The sequence below is a fragment of the Aulonocara stuartgranti genome (assembly GCF_965226115.1).
Source record: "Aulonocara stuartgranti genome assembly, chromosome: 23".
In the NCBI taxonomy this organism is placed as follows: domain Eukaryota; kingdom Metazoa; phylum Chordata; class Actinopteri; order Cichliformes; family Cichlidae; genus Aulonocara; species Aulonocara stuartgranti.
The window spans coordinates 4,929,652-4,947,151 of record NC_138958.1 but is presented as its reverse complement, the minus strand read 5'-3'; the positions used below and the strand labels follow the sequence as shown (position 1 = coordinate 4,947,151).

General features: G+C 40.8%; 1 protein-coding gene across 11 annotated transcripts in view; it reads right to left on the bottom strand.

The window, feature by feature from the left end:
- Positions 1–2,213: 2,213 nt before the first annotated feature.
- elavl4 (ELAV like neuron-specific RNA binding protein 4) overlaps positions 2,214–17,500 on the bottom strand; it is an 81,263-nt gene continuing 65,976 nt past the window's right edge. For 9 of the 11 annotated variants that reach the window (XM_082525187.1, XM_082525188.1, XM_082525178.1 and 6 more), the window contains 3 exons: positions 16,095–16,320; positions 9,638–9,676; positions 2,214–6,822 (listed from right to left, as the gene is read on the bottom strand). In XM_082525187.1, coding sequence (XP_082381313.1) covers positions 6,495–6,822; positions 9,638–9,676; positions 16,095–16,320 — 593 coding nt within the window. In that variant the 3' untranslated portion in view covers positions 2,214–6,494. The remainder of the gene's footprint in view (positions 6,823–9,637; positions 9,677–16,094; positions 16,321–17,500) is intronic. The other 2 variants (XM_082525184.1, XM_082525180.1) reach the window with 1 other exon arrangement.

Genomic DNA, 17,500 nt, shown 5'->3' with positions numbered 1-17,500 from the left:
AGAAAATTTATTCTGTTCATCTCGATGTAGCGTTTTCAGTGGGAGAAACGTTTCGTCACACATCCGACTGACATCAGCTGACTGCAGGTTTCTCCAACCTTATAAACAGTACATTTGCACAATAAGTGAAACTAGCACCACTGATGAACAATGGGCTGGGATATCAGTTTCCTGATCATTAACATGCAAATTGTCAAATCAAAGACCACTGATCAATGGCCATGAGTACCATTCACAGAGTTGAGGAATGGCTGCAATCACGGCATTGTAAGATGGTGAAAGATGTACCCTTAGGCCCCCTCCTCAATTCAGAGATGGTCTTTCGCTTTTCACGTAAATGACCTCCTTGACTCCACGCTCAAACCAGCGTTCCTCCCTGTCCAGGATATGTACATCCTCATCATTGAAAGAGTGTCCACTGGCCTGTAGGTGTAAATAGACTGCAGAGTCCTGGCCTGACGAGGTAGCTCTTCTGTGTTGTGCCAGCCGCTTCACCAGAGGTTGTTTGGTTTCCCCGATGTATAAATCCTGGCAATCCTCCTGGCACTTAACAGCGTACACTATGTTACTCTGTGTCGCGGGACCCGATCCTTGGGATGGACCATTTTTTGGTGCAGGGTGTTTTGGGGTTTAAAACCACAGAGACGTGGCGTTTAGAAAAAATGCGTCTCTCCCGGATCGCCTGGAGCTTTCTTTAGACGCCTTCCCAGCTTTGACAAATGTCCAGCTGGGATAACCACATTTACTCAAGAGCCTTCCTGATGTGACGTTCTTCCGCTTCCCTGGCCGTTGTGTCTGTGGGGATAGTGTTCGCTCTATGTTATAGAGTCCTGATGACATTCAGTTTATGCTTCAGTGGATGATGAGAGTCAAACCTTAAATTCTGATCCGTATGTGTAGGTTTCCAGTACACATCAGCTTTTAGATGTCCCCCATTACTGATGGAAATCTCACAGTCTAAGAAGGCTAACTTGACACTTTTCATATCCTCCCTGGTGAATTTGATGTGTTGGCCCATCGAGTTAATGTGATCAGTGAATTGTGGTACATCCTGAGATTTCACTTTCACCCAGGTGTCATCTGCAAACCTGAACCAATGACTTAGTGGTGTTCCAGGGTAGGATAGAAAAGAGAGATGTTATAGGTGACTGAGTTGATCATACAGACATTTGGTCTTAAACGTTGGCCGTGTTTATATCTTTGGTAAACCATATAGACTTGGTGTAGACTCCCCTGGGTGTATAGCCTGTGGTATGAAGTCTGGTCAGTATTGTCCTGTTCTAACTGCTTCAGACGATCTATCACCCTCTTCCCTCTTCCTGTTACCACTTCTGTTTCAGGGGCTCATAAGTATTGGGTTTGGAATTGCTGTTTCTGTGATCAGTTACACTACTAGGATTTGTCTCAGTTGTCATAGATCAGTGGTTGTTGATCAATGATATGACAATTTACATATTAATGATCAAGAAACTGACCTCACGTTGTTTGCCAGTGGTGCTAGTTTCAGTCATTGTGTAAAGGTGCTGTTTATAAGGCTGGAGAAACCTGCAGTCAGCAGAGACTAATGAGTGATGAAACATTTCTCCCACTGAACATGCTACGTCCACATGGACAGAAACAATCTTTTTGGGAGTTACTTATTCAGTTAAAGATAATGCAAATGGCCTCAAGTTTCCCTGAACCCAAGATAAAAATTAGTTTTCAAGGATAAAGAGCTGTTCAAAGCAGCAAATTGGTACATTTAAAAACTTCACTGTCAGGCTAAGCAATGCAAAGTAGATTTTGCCAAAAGATCTACATTACACACTAATTTAAATGTTTGAATAAGAACACTGACTATTAAAATGCATAATAAATGTAGCTCTAACCACAAAAACAAAGGTTGATCAACAGATACAAACAATTGAAACGAGTAAATTATTTTTACATTTAAGATGATATAGGATGATGAACTTTATACACTGTGACAGATGGAGGAGGCCTAGTAAAAAGAGCAACAAAGGACTTTCACGCAGAAGACTGGGGTTTGAGTCCTGCATGAAAGCTAGAGTTGATTTGACCTAGCTCACTTATTCGTTTTTAACGATTATTTCTAGTTTTTAGTCACAGATGACACTTGGACATCTCATCCTCAAGTTAGACCCTTTCACAGTGTTAATCACAAAAAGATTTCCTACCTTGAAGGGATGTGAGGAAAAATGAAACATCAGAGCTCTTAACACCTCATTTTATTGTCCCAACATTCAAAAGTACAAATAATTCAAACACAACAGTTTTATGAAAAAGAAAAAACAAACATTTACAGCAAGATTTTTATTTTGTTTCCAGTTTCAGAAATGACCTAAACTAGCAAGGATAACATGAAGTCATTCATCGCAGTAATTGGATTAATAATAAGAATAAGAATACTAAGAATAATAGCAATAATAATCATAATAATCATCATTGATAATTGTTAAGTAATAACATAAGCAGGAGAGAGTAGAGAGAGCCGCGGTCATGGGGCCCCGTGAACATTTTTTCGTCTTTTTTGTCTTTAAAGATTTCATTTATAGATTTTTCAGATAGTAAACAAACACGTCTCAGGAGGAAAATGAAAACTGACAAGAAGAGCCTAGTTCCTCTGTTCACCTTCCCTCCTCCACTACTGGCTGCGTTGTTCCTACTGGCAGGCTGCCACTATAAGGCGCTACAGGGGATGGTGTGAGCCATAGGGGTTGGGCATAGAGCGAGGTGACGCAGCCCCATGTTTCAAACACCCTGACATGCACACACATTCGCACACACATTCTGAGCTGTCTCAGTCACTTGCGCGCGCAGGTGCACTCAGGGACACACACATCTGTATATATGTGCCAAGAAATTAATTAAAAAACAAAAAAAACAAAGAGGAAAGCACAGACACTGAACATATGTATATACTGTACATACACACATGGATGTACTCCACACTAACAAACGCATGTGGACAAACACACAACACGCACACAGTTACTTAAAGGAACATGCATACAAACATGCACAAATGCGCGCGCACGCACACACACACACACACACACACACACACACACACACACGTGCATACAGGGTTTAGGCGGAACACAGGCACGCATCGTAAGAGTTCAAAAGTCATACAGTGTAGGAAATAAGTTCACACATCAGAACATTCTACTGGGGTCGTTGCATAATTCAAGCTCCCGACTGCAGCGGGGAGCATGAAGGGGTCTGGTTGGTTGGTTGGTTGGTTTGTTGCTGTCATGACATTTTCGAACATTAAGCAACAGGATGGCAAAGATGACGGTTGGATAATGGTAATGATATTAAATGACCCAGCTTGTCAGATGAGTGAGGTGTGAGAGAGGAGGATGTACTATGCGAGCATGCGTCTGAGTGTTTCAAATGCTCTCCGCACACCTCCTTCATGTTTTCAAGTCTTAACAACAAACAAAAAAAATCCAATTTCTTATATTTATACTTCTGGAACCATTCCCCCTACCTTTCACCTTTCAAAATATATAATATATATCATATTAGAGTATATAAAATATAGAATCGGTACAATCCCTTTTTATACCTCCAGAGTACTTCTTATGTATAGCAACAACTGCTGGAAAGAACAGTTGGTGTGCAATGGTAACAATTTCTCAAAGCTTTGTTGGTACGTCATTTGAAAACATGATGAACATTCTTAAAAATAAGTTCTGACTCTTTGACCGATTTAGTCCAGTGCAATGAATGACCCTCGAACAACAATTTTTAATGTCTGTCTGCCCGAGCCTCCGAGAGCTGAATGTCATACAAAATGCTAACCGAAACGGAAAACTATGCTTTCAGACCCACATTTTTGCATAAGGTTTCATCACAAAGCGGTAGTAAGTGGAGGGAGGGTGTGGACGGAGTGGCTTATTAGAACTACACAAACTTATCACAGGTTATATTGAACCAGAACGACTGTTTATAACATTCTATTAAGACTAAACTTTATTGAAAAAGATCTAAAGATTTCATTTTAACAAGACAAGAAAAAAGCAATAGCAAATTGAACTATTAACTAGGTTATGCATAGCGAGTAACTGTTTCTAGTAATAAGGGAAGAGCGTCCCCCGACCCTCCAGACATTTTTTTCAGTTTTCTTGACTTTTAGATTTTTTTTATATTGTAATTTTGATATATTGGTACAAAGCACAAACGTACTAAAAGTTCTCTCAGTGCAGTGGACTACTGGAAGAGCCTCTCCACTAGTCGCTTTGTTCCCTTTTGCTCAGAAACGCCCCCCTCCCTGTACCAGAATCACGCAAATACACAGACAATGAAACAAACAAATAAATACATAAATACACAGATAAATTAATGAATCATAAATATAGAATAAATACAAATAAATAGAAAAATAAATAGTTTCAAAAATAGATAAGGAAACAAACCGTTAAACCAACACGTTTATACTCTAAGCTTTTGTTCGGTTTCTTTTGCCGCGGTAGTTAACTAAAAGTTAATCCAATTTTTTTTCTCCACAAGCAACATGACAACAATTGAACAGTTTCCTCACAAGTTTTTCTAAGTAACTGAACCACCACTTCATAATAAATTGTCATATGAAAAAGACAAGCTCAAACGAACAAAAGAACAGTGACAACTCAGATAGTACAGTAGATATTGTAAAACAAATGTAGACTATATATATATTTATATATATCATCTATTTGTACACAGCAAATAAAGACACAGTTGTCATAGATCCTTTTTAAGGAAACAAATATCTAGACTAACGGAACTAGCTAATCATCATTAAGTTTTGACAAACGTTTCACGCTCAGCAAGTAACCTAAAAGTCAGCAAACCAACAAAAAAAACCCCCAAAAACAAATAAAAAATTTGTTCAGTGATTCTTACAAGGCCCGATTTAGTCAAATCTGATTATTCAGTAAAGAAATAGTCTCACCAGATTTCTGGGCCAACATTAAACAAATATTAAACAAAGAACAGCAGCTCAATTCAATGCCAACATCAAAGTAGTTTTTTTTCTTTAAACAACACATAGAACAACAAACTTGGATATTTAAGATATGTGAATAATGTAGTATAGCACCTACTGTTGATCGCTAAAAGGAAGTTCTTCTCAAATGTAAGAGCGAAGAAAATGATATAGATAATGTATAGTATGCTTCTAAATGGATAGATGTGTATATATCTATTTACTGAGATCCCATATCGACTGATGACAAAAACAGGAAAACAAGCGGACAAAGGGTCTTCTTGCTTTGGGCTCTGGACTGTGAGGATGGTTAGGCCTCGGAAAGACCCCTCTCCCTTCCCTTTTGGGTATCGCTGAATAATTATGCACTAGTACATGTGTGAAAAATTACCAAAATCACCTGCCTCAGATTGCATCCTTTGTTCACAAAACCTTCCATCTACAAAATCGCTACCAACTTGGATTCCCCAAAAAACAACCTCCGATCCTATAAAGTACCACGGCAGAACGACAAGACAAGGTGGTGCCCCCTCCCACCCGCCCCGGCCCCCCCTAGTTAGCCAGTCAAAATATTTTTCTCTTTTTTTCAAATCCAGATTCTTGTAAAAATTCTTCAATAATTATTATTTTAATTATCATTTATAAAAATAGATCTTTCTATTTATTTTTATCTTTTTCTAAACGTGTTTTTTTTTCCAAGCAAAGAGATCTTCTCTTTGGCAACAGTGATATTTTTTTTTTCTTAAATTACTGAACGTGTCATCAGCAAAGCTAACCCATCCCCTCCCTTGCCCCATCTCCCTGAACCCCAAGTGAGGAAAGACATTATGTTTTGTTTGCGATACAAAACAAAAACAATGTTAGAAATTCATTTTTTTTCTACATCAGAGTTACCGGGATCCCGTGGAATCCCGTTTGTAATCGGTAAGGGGACGCTTTGAAATACACGCTAAAAATGAATGAATGGTTCACCAATTTAAAAAAGAGCCGCCTCCCGTTTACTAGACGGGGAGGTATATAATACTACCGACAGTGGATCCGGATTTACAAAAGAAAAACAAATCCTGAATCAAGACAGAGAAAAGGCTCCAATCGAAAGAGGACGTTCTCTTCTCTGAAATAAGGGGATACAGGGATTTGCTACTGTTTTACACAGAAGAGAAAAAACATTATAACAACCACAAGAAACAGAAAGAATATACAACAAAGAGAAGCCTGCATTATCGCAGGAGCTTCCCAAAACTTGTGAACGTTTTCATCATTTCATTTTTGTAATACTTATGCAACGTTGGCTTATAGGTCCAAAGTTATAATATAAGCCATTTCTAGTTCAATTTGCTTGATGGTTTGTTGGTTGCTTTATGTTCCGGTTGGAGTTTGCTGTGTTGGATGGCTGTAGTAGGGTGGTAGTGGTAGTGACTGAAGGGGCTAAGGGATGGGTGGAGGTGGGGGTAGGGGGGGTTGGGGGCAATTTTGGAGCAGACAAAGTCGCGGGGCAACTGCTTCTACCTGGTAAAGTTCAGGACTTGTGTGTCTTGTTAGTCTTGAAGGAGACTTGCAAGACGCGGTCGCCCAACCTGTAGCCGTTGAGACTGGCGATGGCCATTGCCGCCTCGTCGTAATTTGTCATGGTGACGAAGCCGAAGCCTTTGCACTTGTTGGTGTTGAAGTCACGGATCACCTTGACGTTGTTGACTGCGCCGAACGGCCCAAACAGCTGCCAGAGCACGCTTTCGTCTGAATCTGGGGACAGGTTGTACACAAAGATGCACCAACCGGTGCCCGTGTGCCCGGGGATGTTCATGCCAACCAGGCTGGTCATGCTGTCAATAGTGATAGGTGAAAACCTGAGAGGAGAGGCACAGTTGGGAGGAAGAAGAGAAAACGGCAAGCGTTAACTGGGCAAGTTGAGGCACACAGAGAAACAGTGTCTGCATCTGCTGTACATGAAATCGCCCTAACCAGTGAAAAACAAAAAGGTCCTGCCATGATCCTCGCCTGAATCGCACGCTACTCTCTACAGCCAAATAGTCTGGTCAAGCCACTGATCTCAAAGCCAAACCACACCATATCAGATAAACATGCAAGTACTCCGTACGAACGTATGTGCAAATATGTCAGGGCAGTCTGCATTCGTTTGCTAAGCTGCCACTAAATCCTGCAAGAACTCTTTGGCTCTGAAAAGTCTCCTGTCTGGAATGATGACGGCGCTGTGTGCGCTATGCTGTATTTCTGCTGAAGGAGATGCAGATGAAGGTTTTCTCTTTGTGCCCCTGAGTGGCTCCTTTAGGTGTTAAATTGCAGGAAGTCGCTGAATTAAACTGTTGCTAGAAATTCATGAAAGATCATGCACCAGCCTGCTAAATCTGTTCTCATTCGCCTCATAATCTTCTCCTTTTTCTTGTGATGCAAGAGATTTGAATCCTCAGTTGACTTCACTTAATTGCCTTTCCGCTCAAAGGAAAGAGAGAGGAGAAAAAAATACCCCCACCTTTAAATAAAAGGTAAATGAGATAAAAAGGTTCATTTCTTATGCCACCTCTCTTCAAGAAACGACTATAGGCATTATTGGGAGTGCTTTAATTGAGATTTCCGCTTTGCTGCAGCTGTCTCAGAGATGGCTGCTTTCTTAAGGAAAAGGAGGGAGGGAAGAGGGAGCAAACTAAATGGAAAATGGAAGCACTTTACAGCCCAGTGGCATTAAGGTACAAAGTGTATTCCTCCCCCCTTCTCCCCTCCTGCAGAGCGTTCTGATCTGTTCTACTCCAGAGCTCGTGGCACTGATCGATAGCGTTGCTTGCTGCTCGGGGCCCAGAGCCTCCTGTTTCCAGTGACTATATGTGGTCAATCACTACGACCTTCCTGCATGACTTTGGTCATACAGAGTTTGCTTGCAGTTGTTTCGGATGCTAATACTTGCCTCAGGTTAGCAAGATCATCAACCGTAAGGAGCTCTTTGCAGCAATTACACTTTTGTGATTTAGATCAAATTAGTGTGTATAATTAAGATGACATGGACTCATAGTTATAAATCTGCAATATTTTGATCTATTTTTTTTTTTAAATTACCTACCACCACAAGACTCTTGCAACAAGAAACTAGGTTATAATAGACACCAAATCATGTGGCCTCCCTTTCTTGTTGAGAGGATCCTTTAGGATGAATCGTAAAAGGCCTCACTGTCTGACATGCTCAGCCACACTCAGGCCTCTCTTATGTTTAAAAAAACTTCATGCCAATTGTAAATTTAAGCTGGACAACGTCAGGTTTCTGGCTAAATGAAGGCTAGCTTACACTGGATTTGTGAAGGTGGAAATGAGTGTGCCTGTATGTATGTGTGCGTATGGGTGTAAGCGTGTATGCAAGCATACCCACCAGAGTGGGACCGAGCACTAACCAATGTTACAGACCAGACCACGGGTTGCATAGCAACTGTGTAGCTGACCAGATATCTATTCTGTCCTTTCTAAAGCTAAACCATTTCCAGCTCTTAACACTTTCCTTCTCTTTCCTTTCAAAAAATAGCCCCAGATCACTGAAAAACACTTGCAACTTGATGACATGCTTTGCAATCAGGACCGCTAAATCAGACACCTATTTTCACCTTTTAATAAAATGATGTAAAGACTCGGGTTGAGGGTAAAGTGCTTACTGGAGAGCGTTAAACCTTTGAATGTCATATTGCATCACTATGAGAGTGTTATTCTGCAAAAACATGATCTTGTTTGGCAAAATTACAGGTTTTTAGAGGAACTTGCAAAGAGAAAATATCTCTCGAGCTAAACCTTGGGTTCTGTTTGAGTTTCTAAGCTGACTGACTGATGATGCCCCCTGTGCTTGCAACATGCAAGGTGCCACCGTCAGCACATGGAACATCTATCACCACAGTGGCTGCTGCTCTGGGTTATGTAACACCTATGCTGGTGAGAAAGCAAAATGAAACATGGAGGCGAAGGAAAGGAGTTTGAGCAGAGCAGTGCTGAGCAAAGCTGGAACTGTCTGCAGTGAAACAGCATTTCCTGTTTCCAGCAGGGATCCAGGTTCATCTAGCCTTATCAGAAGTCCTAGCTAAACTTTTCTTGAATTCTATTAGCACTACCAAGAATGTGTGCAAAATTTTTATTTTGTCATAGGTTGTATCTGACTGACAAAATGTTTGATTCTAACATACATTCACAGTGACAAATTTAAAATTTGACCCTAAAGGGAGACCAAGCTCTAGATTTATGGCGACAAGGCAGGAGAACCTGAATCCAGTAGAAATAAAACCAACACACCTAGAAATGAGAAGTTTTACACCAGAGAACAAAATCTGTTGAAACAACCCAAAACAATCCAAACAACACCAGCACTTTCATAATCAAAACAAAGCAAATTCATCACCACTGAAAACAAGGCTGATTGGGTTTTTTTTTTTTTTACACTTTGAGTGGTTGGGAAGGTTTTAAAGCCAACTGAAGCTGACGGGGGAAAAACATACAAACAAATCAAAGAACCAAGAATGCAGTTGACCTTGAACAAATTTGCAAATGCAAAGTGATTGCAAAAATGCAAGGAAAAAAATAATAAAAAATAAATAATAAAAACAAACAGGAAAAAAGGATATTGAAAAATCACTGAGTCAACATGGACATCTGGCATTGGGTGAAGTTTTTAATTACCTCTTTACGCCATAGGCCATATTAAGCAAATTGTCCAGCCTGTAAAGAGAAGGAGGGTTCTGGGGTTAATGGTGGGCAGATGGTCGACTCACTCAATGGAACTAATGTTAAGTCCCTGCAGGAACTGCATGGCCCTCCTCACTCAAGAACAAACAAACCCATCTATAGTTGGTCCATTACACTGAGGAGCCCCACCAGAAAATGCTATCATCAGTTAATCAGTGAATCTACAGTACAATCAGTATGCTCTGCACTCGCTCAGTCGCCCACTGAGCTTCTTCGTAGGCCTCATCGTAGCCCTGCAATCGGGCACGTTAATATTACTGTAGGTGCGACCATTTAATTCTTACACAGCAGTTGACTGGTCACAGTTCAGGATTACAGTTGCACACATAACACTAAGGGCAGGCAATGTGTTAGCACAGCATTGCTCTAGGCCATACTAGTATGATAGCCTAGCCGCAATGCTACACAATTGCAAATCGTAATCTTGCATGTGGGTATCCATACAATTTATGACACCACATCGATGGTTTATTACGATGGAGGTAAATGAGAATTTATTTTCAGGTTCTACGCTCCTGAATTTGTGTTAACTCGATTAAGAGAACACTTGAGATGGCAGGAAATGATCAAGAGTTCTGTCAGTGTAATGGTTTGGCATTTGAACGATGGTGAGCGAGAGAGGTGACGATGATTAGTCGTGTTTCTATGCGATGGGAAAACACAAAAGCACAACTGAATGTTAAACTAGGCGTGAAATTGTGAATGCTGTCTTTGTGGCTGGGGTCAACCTGTTAAGTGCTAACAGGTCGGGTGGAATGGCAGCGTGTTAGTCAGAGGGTGTGCTCTGTCTAAAAGGGTTAGATTTGGGGAGATGTTCTGCTTTCGTAATAATTTCTGCCTGCGAGCTACAGCCATTGCAGTCATCTGGGGTGAACTACTATTTGTGTGTTGTTTAAGAACCAGGCAGGCTTTGTGTGTCTGTCTGTGAGCTGGGCTTCGGAAACCTGTGGGCTGTATGAAACGTTGGCCCTCTTGGATGGATGCAGCCTGCTTAGTGACTCAATGACCTTCATTCCTCACTTGGGTCTGGCCTGTCTCATGTCTTATTAACTCCTCTGGCCTAATGGACAGGGGCAACGGCTTATTGAGCAACAGCTGGCCAGCGACGCCTCGTTCCTCTTGAAAACACTACAAACTCTCTGACTTTGACTCGACTGTCAGGGTTGTTTCTCCTTTTCTCTTGCTTCCTTGCAAAAACAGGAACTCACACAGGCACACAATCTTCTATGCGGTGCACATTTTAAAGAATGTTAAATTTCAATAATCTATATTTCAAGGCAACGTTATCACTGCCTTGAAATATAGCCTATATCACACACACACATCCTGATTATTTAAGCAGTTGTGCAGCCTTGTAGTAAATATCTTGCATATTAATAATAATAATCACAGTACTATTTGTATTAATCAGGTTAAATGAAATTTACTCTGCCTGTTAGAGATAACAGATTAGTAATCTTCTAATCAGGGACAATTTAACACCAGGATGCCAGGTAATTGTAGCTAATTCTCTTATAAATGAAAAACACTGCAACATTGTACTAACCTGTGTTCAAAAATATTAATTTCACAAATTAATTTCAAGACATAATCTTCTGAGGGAACTGCTCAATTTTGTAAATAAATTGATAATGTGGTGACCTACATTGAAACCCCTCATTGGAGGTAAATTACATAACCTTTTCACAGTTTACATAAACCTTCTGGGTAAATGATAGACCTGCTTATTGCTTGGCTTCATGGTGTGTCTGCACTGTAGCACTGTTCTCACTTAAAATTACCAAGCAGTACAAAAGCAGCCCTAAAACAAAGAACAAAAGTGGAGAAAAGGATATACGGAATCATTAAAACAGTAATTAGCTCATTACGTGGGGAGGGAACGAGCAGCCTGCTTTGTGGGTAAATGAGTCAATTGGAGAGGATGCTCAGAGGAGAGGCGCTCCAGGCTCGGGAGCATGAAGACATCTGCTGGCCGATGGGCCGTTGGGCCACAACAAAACAACCTGCTGCTAACACACTCTCGCTCTCCTTTCTCTCAAACATGTACGAATCCACGCTGATGCAAGCTCGCCACGCAAACACTTTGCCAGCTTTTCACGCTGCCTCTCCAAGCTGGATGCAAACAATAGGGCTTTTGTGCTGTCTGTCAATGCATGTTAATGGTGGAATGGGCGTTTTTGTCTTTTCCTTTTTGAAACAAAAATCTGTTCAATTAAAATTGGCTCCTGCCCTGGATATAATAAGGCTAATTTGCTAATTAGTACCATTAGTTAACGACAGAGGATTGGAAGCAAGCGGGGATCTAGGGCTTCGCGTATTGTGCTTGAGTCGATTATGTTTGCCGTCTTGGAGAGGGACCGTACGAGCACATTATACATTAGCTTGCGTTACGGCAGGCCCACATGATTTACTCACACAGGACAGATGTAATTATCGCTGCAGCAGGATTGTACTGTGCCAAGACGATTTATTAAAAACTTGGGTCTCCTAAACAACATTCTTACTATCTAAAACAACTTTAGCATCTATGGTGGATTTTATTTCCAGTACTCGTTGCTAGGTGCACATAAAATGTGTCTAACTTCAAAAATAGTTGGAAGTAAGCAAAACAAGAGATCGGCTCTGAATAAATGCAGTTTTTCATCCTTAGTCCTTCTTAAATTTTGTTAAAAAATTGGAAACCACACATATCAACCCCATTTATAACTTTTAAGTGTTAAGGATTTTAGCAAAGGGCTCGGGAGCAGAGAGCAGGAACACAGGGACACGGTAAGGAAGTGTACTGTGGTTGTGAGTTGTGATGAGAAGCGACAGCTCTCCTGCAGAGCCTGTAAATTGGCTTGGCGTATCACAGACACACAGCCACGCTACATCGCTCAGGTGTCACACCAGGGAAGCTGCTCCAGAAGAAAAATACCTTCCAAGCTCTGACTTTGATGGAGAGTAAACAGCACGACCGGCTTAGTGTTATTGAAAGAGAGGAAATTGTGTAAGCACATATTCTGTCTTCAGTTCTAAAACATTCTTGTTGGATAATATGATAGTGTGATGTTTCTGTTTTCTTATTGGTTACTCAGGTGAAAGGTAACTTGAGCTTAAGGAGTACGCTCAAACTACCTCTAGGTGCCATAATATGATGATGTTTGGGTCTTTAATGACAGCATATGACTGGGTAGGATGCCACACAGTGTACGAACTACTGTATATTAACTTGGTGTTAAGATTACTGACCTGGGCAAAAACATTTTTTAAAGACATGAAGATAACATTAATTTTGGGAAGCTGAAATGGGGTTAAAATTTAAATCCTGATATTCATTTTGTAATGATTTGTTTTAACTGGCCCTCTGCTGACTGGATTTAAGGCCTCAGTCTCTTGAATAATGTCAGCTTGTAATGCAGTCACAGACTCATGCAGTATTTATAGTATTTCATGTCTTTCATGTCTGGTAGGGGTGATAGCTTTCGGTCCAAAACAGTGGACAACATCGTGCAGAATGAGTGTAAAATTAAAGGACAATACCTAACAGTAAAAATGTATCTTTTTGTTTTGCAAAAATTATGGGAAAAAAAAAAGATATTCCTAATATGTGTTTTTGCCCAGGCCTGAATATGCCTGGAAGCATCGACACGATGGCAGCATGATGAAATGAGGGGAAACATGTAGTTGTGAATGACAGAACCCCACAGTCTCTTATGAACAGTTCCTCTCTGATCTGGGTGGACCCACGCAGAGCTCTCGCTGACTTACGGACACCTGCACCAGGTGCAATGCTCACACCTGTTGTTCAGAGGATGCTTTTGCCAAATGACTGTTCACAGGAGAGAAAGTGCAGCATTGTTGTAACACAGACACTGGGGTGACTCATGCTCTCTGAATATAAGTGTTACCATAGATATAGAAACACAGATATTGTGTTTGTGATTTGATGTGTGTCTGGGTAGTTCTCATGCTGGACCAGTCAGGATCTGCTAGTAAACAAACTATAGAAATGACTTAATTCTGAACCCGTTTTCATAAAATCTGCTTCGTTAAAGGTGTGAGAAATTAAACATGATACTCGATACTGAATCGCATTCAACATGTCCAACTGTTACTCAAGCGTGTGTAAAGTTGAAAAGAATGAAGCTTATCAAAGACAGGAAACCTCTGACTCTTTCTCATCTTCTTCCACTTATTCAACTCAAGGTCGAAGGGAGCTAGAGCCAGTCCATCAGTTTAGTTCAGTTTTATTTATATAGTGAGAAATTCACAACAACAGTTGCCTCAAAGTGCTTTACATGGTAAAAACCCAGCAATATTCGAAACACCTTGTCTAACCCATGCATGTCGTTGGAATGTGGGAGGAAGCTAAAGGACCTGGAGACAGCATTCAAACTTTATTATTAATCTCTGCCTCTCTTCTACAGTGTGTTTTTTGTCCTGTTTTCCACCCGCCACACCCAACTGGTCATGGAAGATGACCGCCCCTCCCTGAGCTTGGTTGTGTCGGAGGTTACATCCTGTTAAAAGGGAGTTTTTCATTCCCACTGTTGCCAGGTGCTTGCTCAAAGGGGGTCGGCTAATTTTTGGTGCATCCCCAGTAGGGATTTGACCCTCTGGCAACAGTGCTAACCACGGCATCACAATGCTATAGAGCCCAAGTGTTCACAATTCTTTAGCATATATGTTACTGCAACAACATACTCATATTCTATTCTAATTTAAGATTAACAATATCTGCAGTATGGTTTGTTTAATGGTAACTGTCCAGCCTGTGGACATGGAGGAAGTGACTTGATGTACTTATCATGACTTAAGTGTGTAGAACAAAAAAATACCTTCCTACTTCATTAATAAAACAATTAAAGAAATAAAATTTTAAAAACAGAGCAGAGCAGTCGGCCTTATAGCACTTGCAAAAGCTGAGCAGACTGATATGAATAAGAGTATCTGGAAAGTTAATCTTTGCTCGCTGCATGGCAAACTGAATTTCACGAAATGAAATTCATGCCCTTTCAGACATGTCAAACCACAAATATGACACCTAAATTTCTAAATGTAGGGTAACACCTGATCCAGAGAGCACGAATAATTATAACACCTGATTGCATTGCAAACAATCATTTTGGCAAAAGGCTGCAGTCCTCGGACACACGGACATATAACGGCTACATAAAGCAATGGCCAATGAGGTATCTAACTTTGTATAATGATGGACACTTGGTGCGTGTTTTCCAAATCAGGCCTGTTGTTTGGAGTAGACATGTTTCCTAAATTGAATGCACTGAGTTTCACGTTGACCAAGAAAAATCTGTATGAAGTTTAAGACTGATAGCTGATCAGTAAACATTAAATCAAATTATTTTAGTTTCAGATTGTGCGATACACAAAGCATGGCTGTTTGTGAAGCTTTCTAGTAAATACTTTACTTGTTTTCCTTAATTTCTACATAAGCAGATGACATTCAACTTGAGATTCCCAACCTTGTGAGCAGATGGCCCAATCATGTTGTTGATTATCTTATGTCTACACTTTGTTTTCAATTTGCTACTTTAAAACATCTCTGAAAAAGAGCCTGGAAGGAGGAGGTGCCACTGGTTCTAGGAAGTATGTTTCAGTCTCTGAAATCCTGTTATTTTATTATTACTTTTTCTTTTAATGCATTTTTTTGGTCAAATTAGATACAAAAGACTCTGCAACAAGATCATGATGCTGTTATGTTATAGCTATCACTTTAAATTAGCTTTCTTTCTAAGAAATTGTGCTTTTCATCACTTTATAGCAGATGCCCGCTGTCTCAGGCTTCCAATTGTTTCAAAAATTTACCTGAAGTTTAACTGAAAGTGAATTAATTTGAGTTCATACAAGGTTGTAGATAACATCAAACTTGCGTTCTTATGTGGACACATTTGGATCCTTTCGGATTTTCATTAAAAAGGTCTTTTATAATGCTGCTGTTGCTCTTTTGTACTTTGGAGCATCTTGCGTCCGTCCTTAATAGTGCTCCAACAGTGACTCATGTAACATAATCACGTTAATTAAATGAGACTGGGAAATGGTCTGAGAAAGACTTTTACTTTTGGAACCAGGCGCACCCCAAATGGCTCATCACGCGATGTCTCTGACAAAAAAATCAGGCTGCTCATACTGGCTGTTCAAGGACAACCTACTGTCTGCAAGGCTGCTTTCAAAATTACTGAACAGTGGACCAGCCACTCCACTTCAACTGGAAATTTCCTGGGCTCGTCAAATTAATAGTAAAGATTTAATACTGGGTCAGCGCCAAAGGTTTGGAAACTCTGCATTAGACACATCACATATAGAGATATAAGTAACGATTGTGTCGAAACTGCCTAAAAGCCTCCCCTCCCCACCTTCTCCTCTGTCGTCCTCCTGCCCCTGTACTCACCTGAACCTCTGAGCCTGGTGGTGAAGGGGGCCAGGGTATCGGCGATTAGGTGACTGGTAGAGTTGTGACAGAAGAGCTTGGCTGGTCTTCTGGCTGGGGTTGTTGGCGAATTTGACCGTTATAGGCTCGGCAGCGCCCGATGGCTTCTGGCCATTCAGGCCCTTGATGGCCTCCTCAGCCTCTATCCTCTTATCAAAGCGGATAAAGCCAACACCTCTGGAGCCACCTGCGGGGCCAGCAGATCAGAAACAAACAGGGGCCCCTTTTACTTTACAGGTATCAGACAAAGGTTTACTGTCTATATATTTAAAAGATGTCTGTGCTGCTGAGTAGCACTCTTACTTTTGCACATGATTACTCCTATTTAAAGATCCCACACAAATAAACAATGACATCATGCTCCACAGTGTAAAAGAAGCAAAAAAAGTAATAAATTGTAAAGTATTTTTAATGCAAATGGCTTTGTACTCTAACAGTAACACAAATACAGCCATACCCACACATACACACCAGCTACACACACTGTGGCACTGACCCAGAGGGTGTTTAAAGCCACAAAGTCACGTCTTTTCTTACGCTCATTCCAGTCGCAGTCACCCCTGCACACCCTCCTCATGCACCGCTCTCCGTGACATTTGAGCTGTTTCCGTGGCGATATTTTTGACTGCCACCTGAGAGGAACATTTAGGGAAGCTCCCCTGGTGGGTCCTTTACTGGTGCATTGTGCGTATTAAGAAGTGTGCATCTCTATACGTGTACATGTACATGCGTATATGTGTACATATGTGTATCTATTAACGGATGCTGTGCCTTGTTTTAATGAGGCTGCCTGCATGGCCCAGAGGATGCTCGCGCAGTGACAGCAGCACTCTGCCGAAGAGACTATTTACATAATACTGTGTGCACACAGGCATGTCTATGTGACTGAGGCTGAATAAAAGAGAGGAAGTAAGGAAGAGGGGAATGTTGTGTATGAGCATCATTGTGTGCAGTCTCTCTCACACACTTAAAAGGCACTCCTTATTGTTATTCCACATTTTGTTCATGCCAGCCCGCTACTTCCTGTTGGCTCGTCTCATGGTACTCGCTCCCCTGAATTCTCATTCTGTTAAGCACCTTGACCATCTCACTCCTTTTGTTCTTTTCTTTTCTCCAAAGACGAGCACCAGAAGGTTATTTACTTTCCAGCCAAGCAGAAAGATAAAAACGCTCTACGAAAGCAAACCATTCATTAAAAATTACTTATCTTTTAATAAGGTGAAATCCAGTTTAAACATTTAAACCAATACATAAATGTGACTGTACTCTGGATTTACAGCATTGTGCTTTTCCCTCTCTCTCTGTCTCTTTCTCTATTTTTATTTTTCTTCAGGTAACTGATTTGCATATTCTCTGCAATTTTCTTG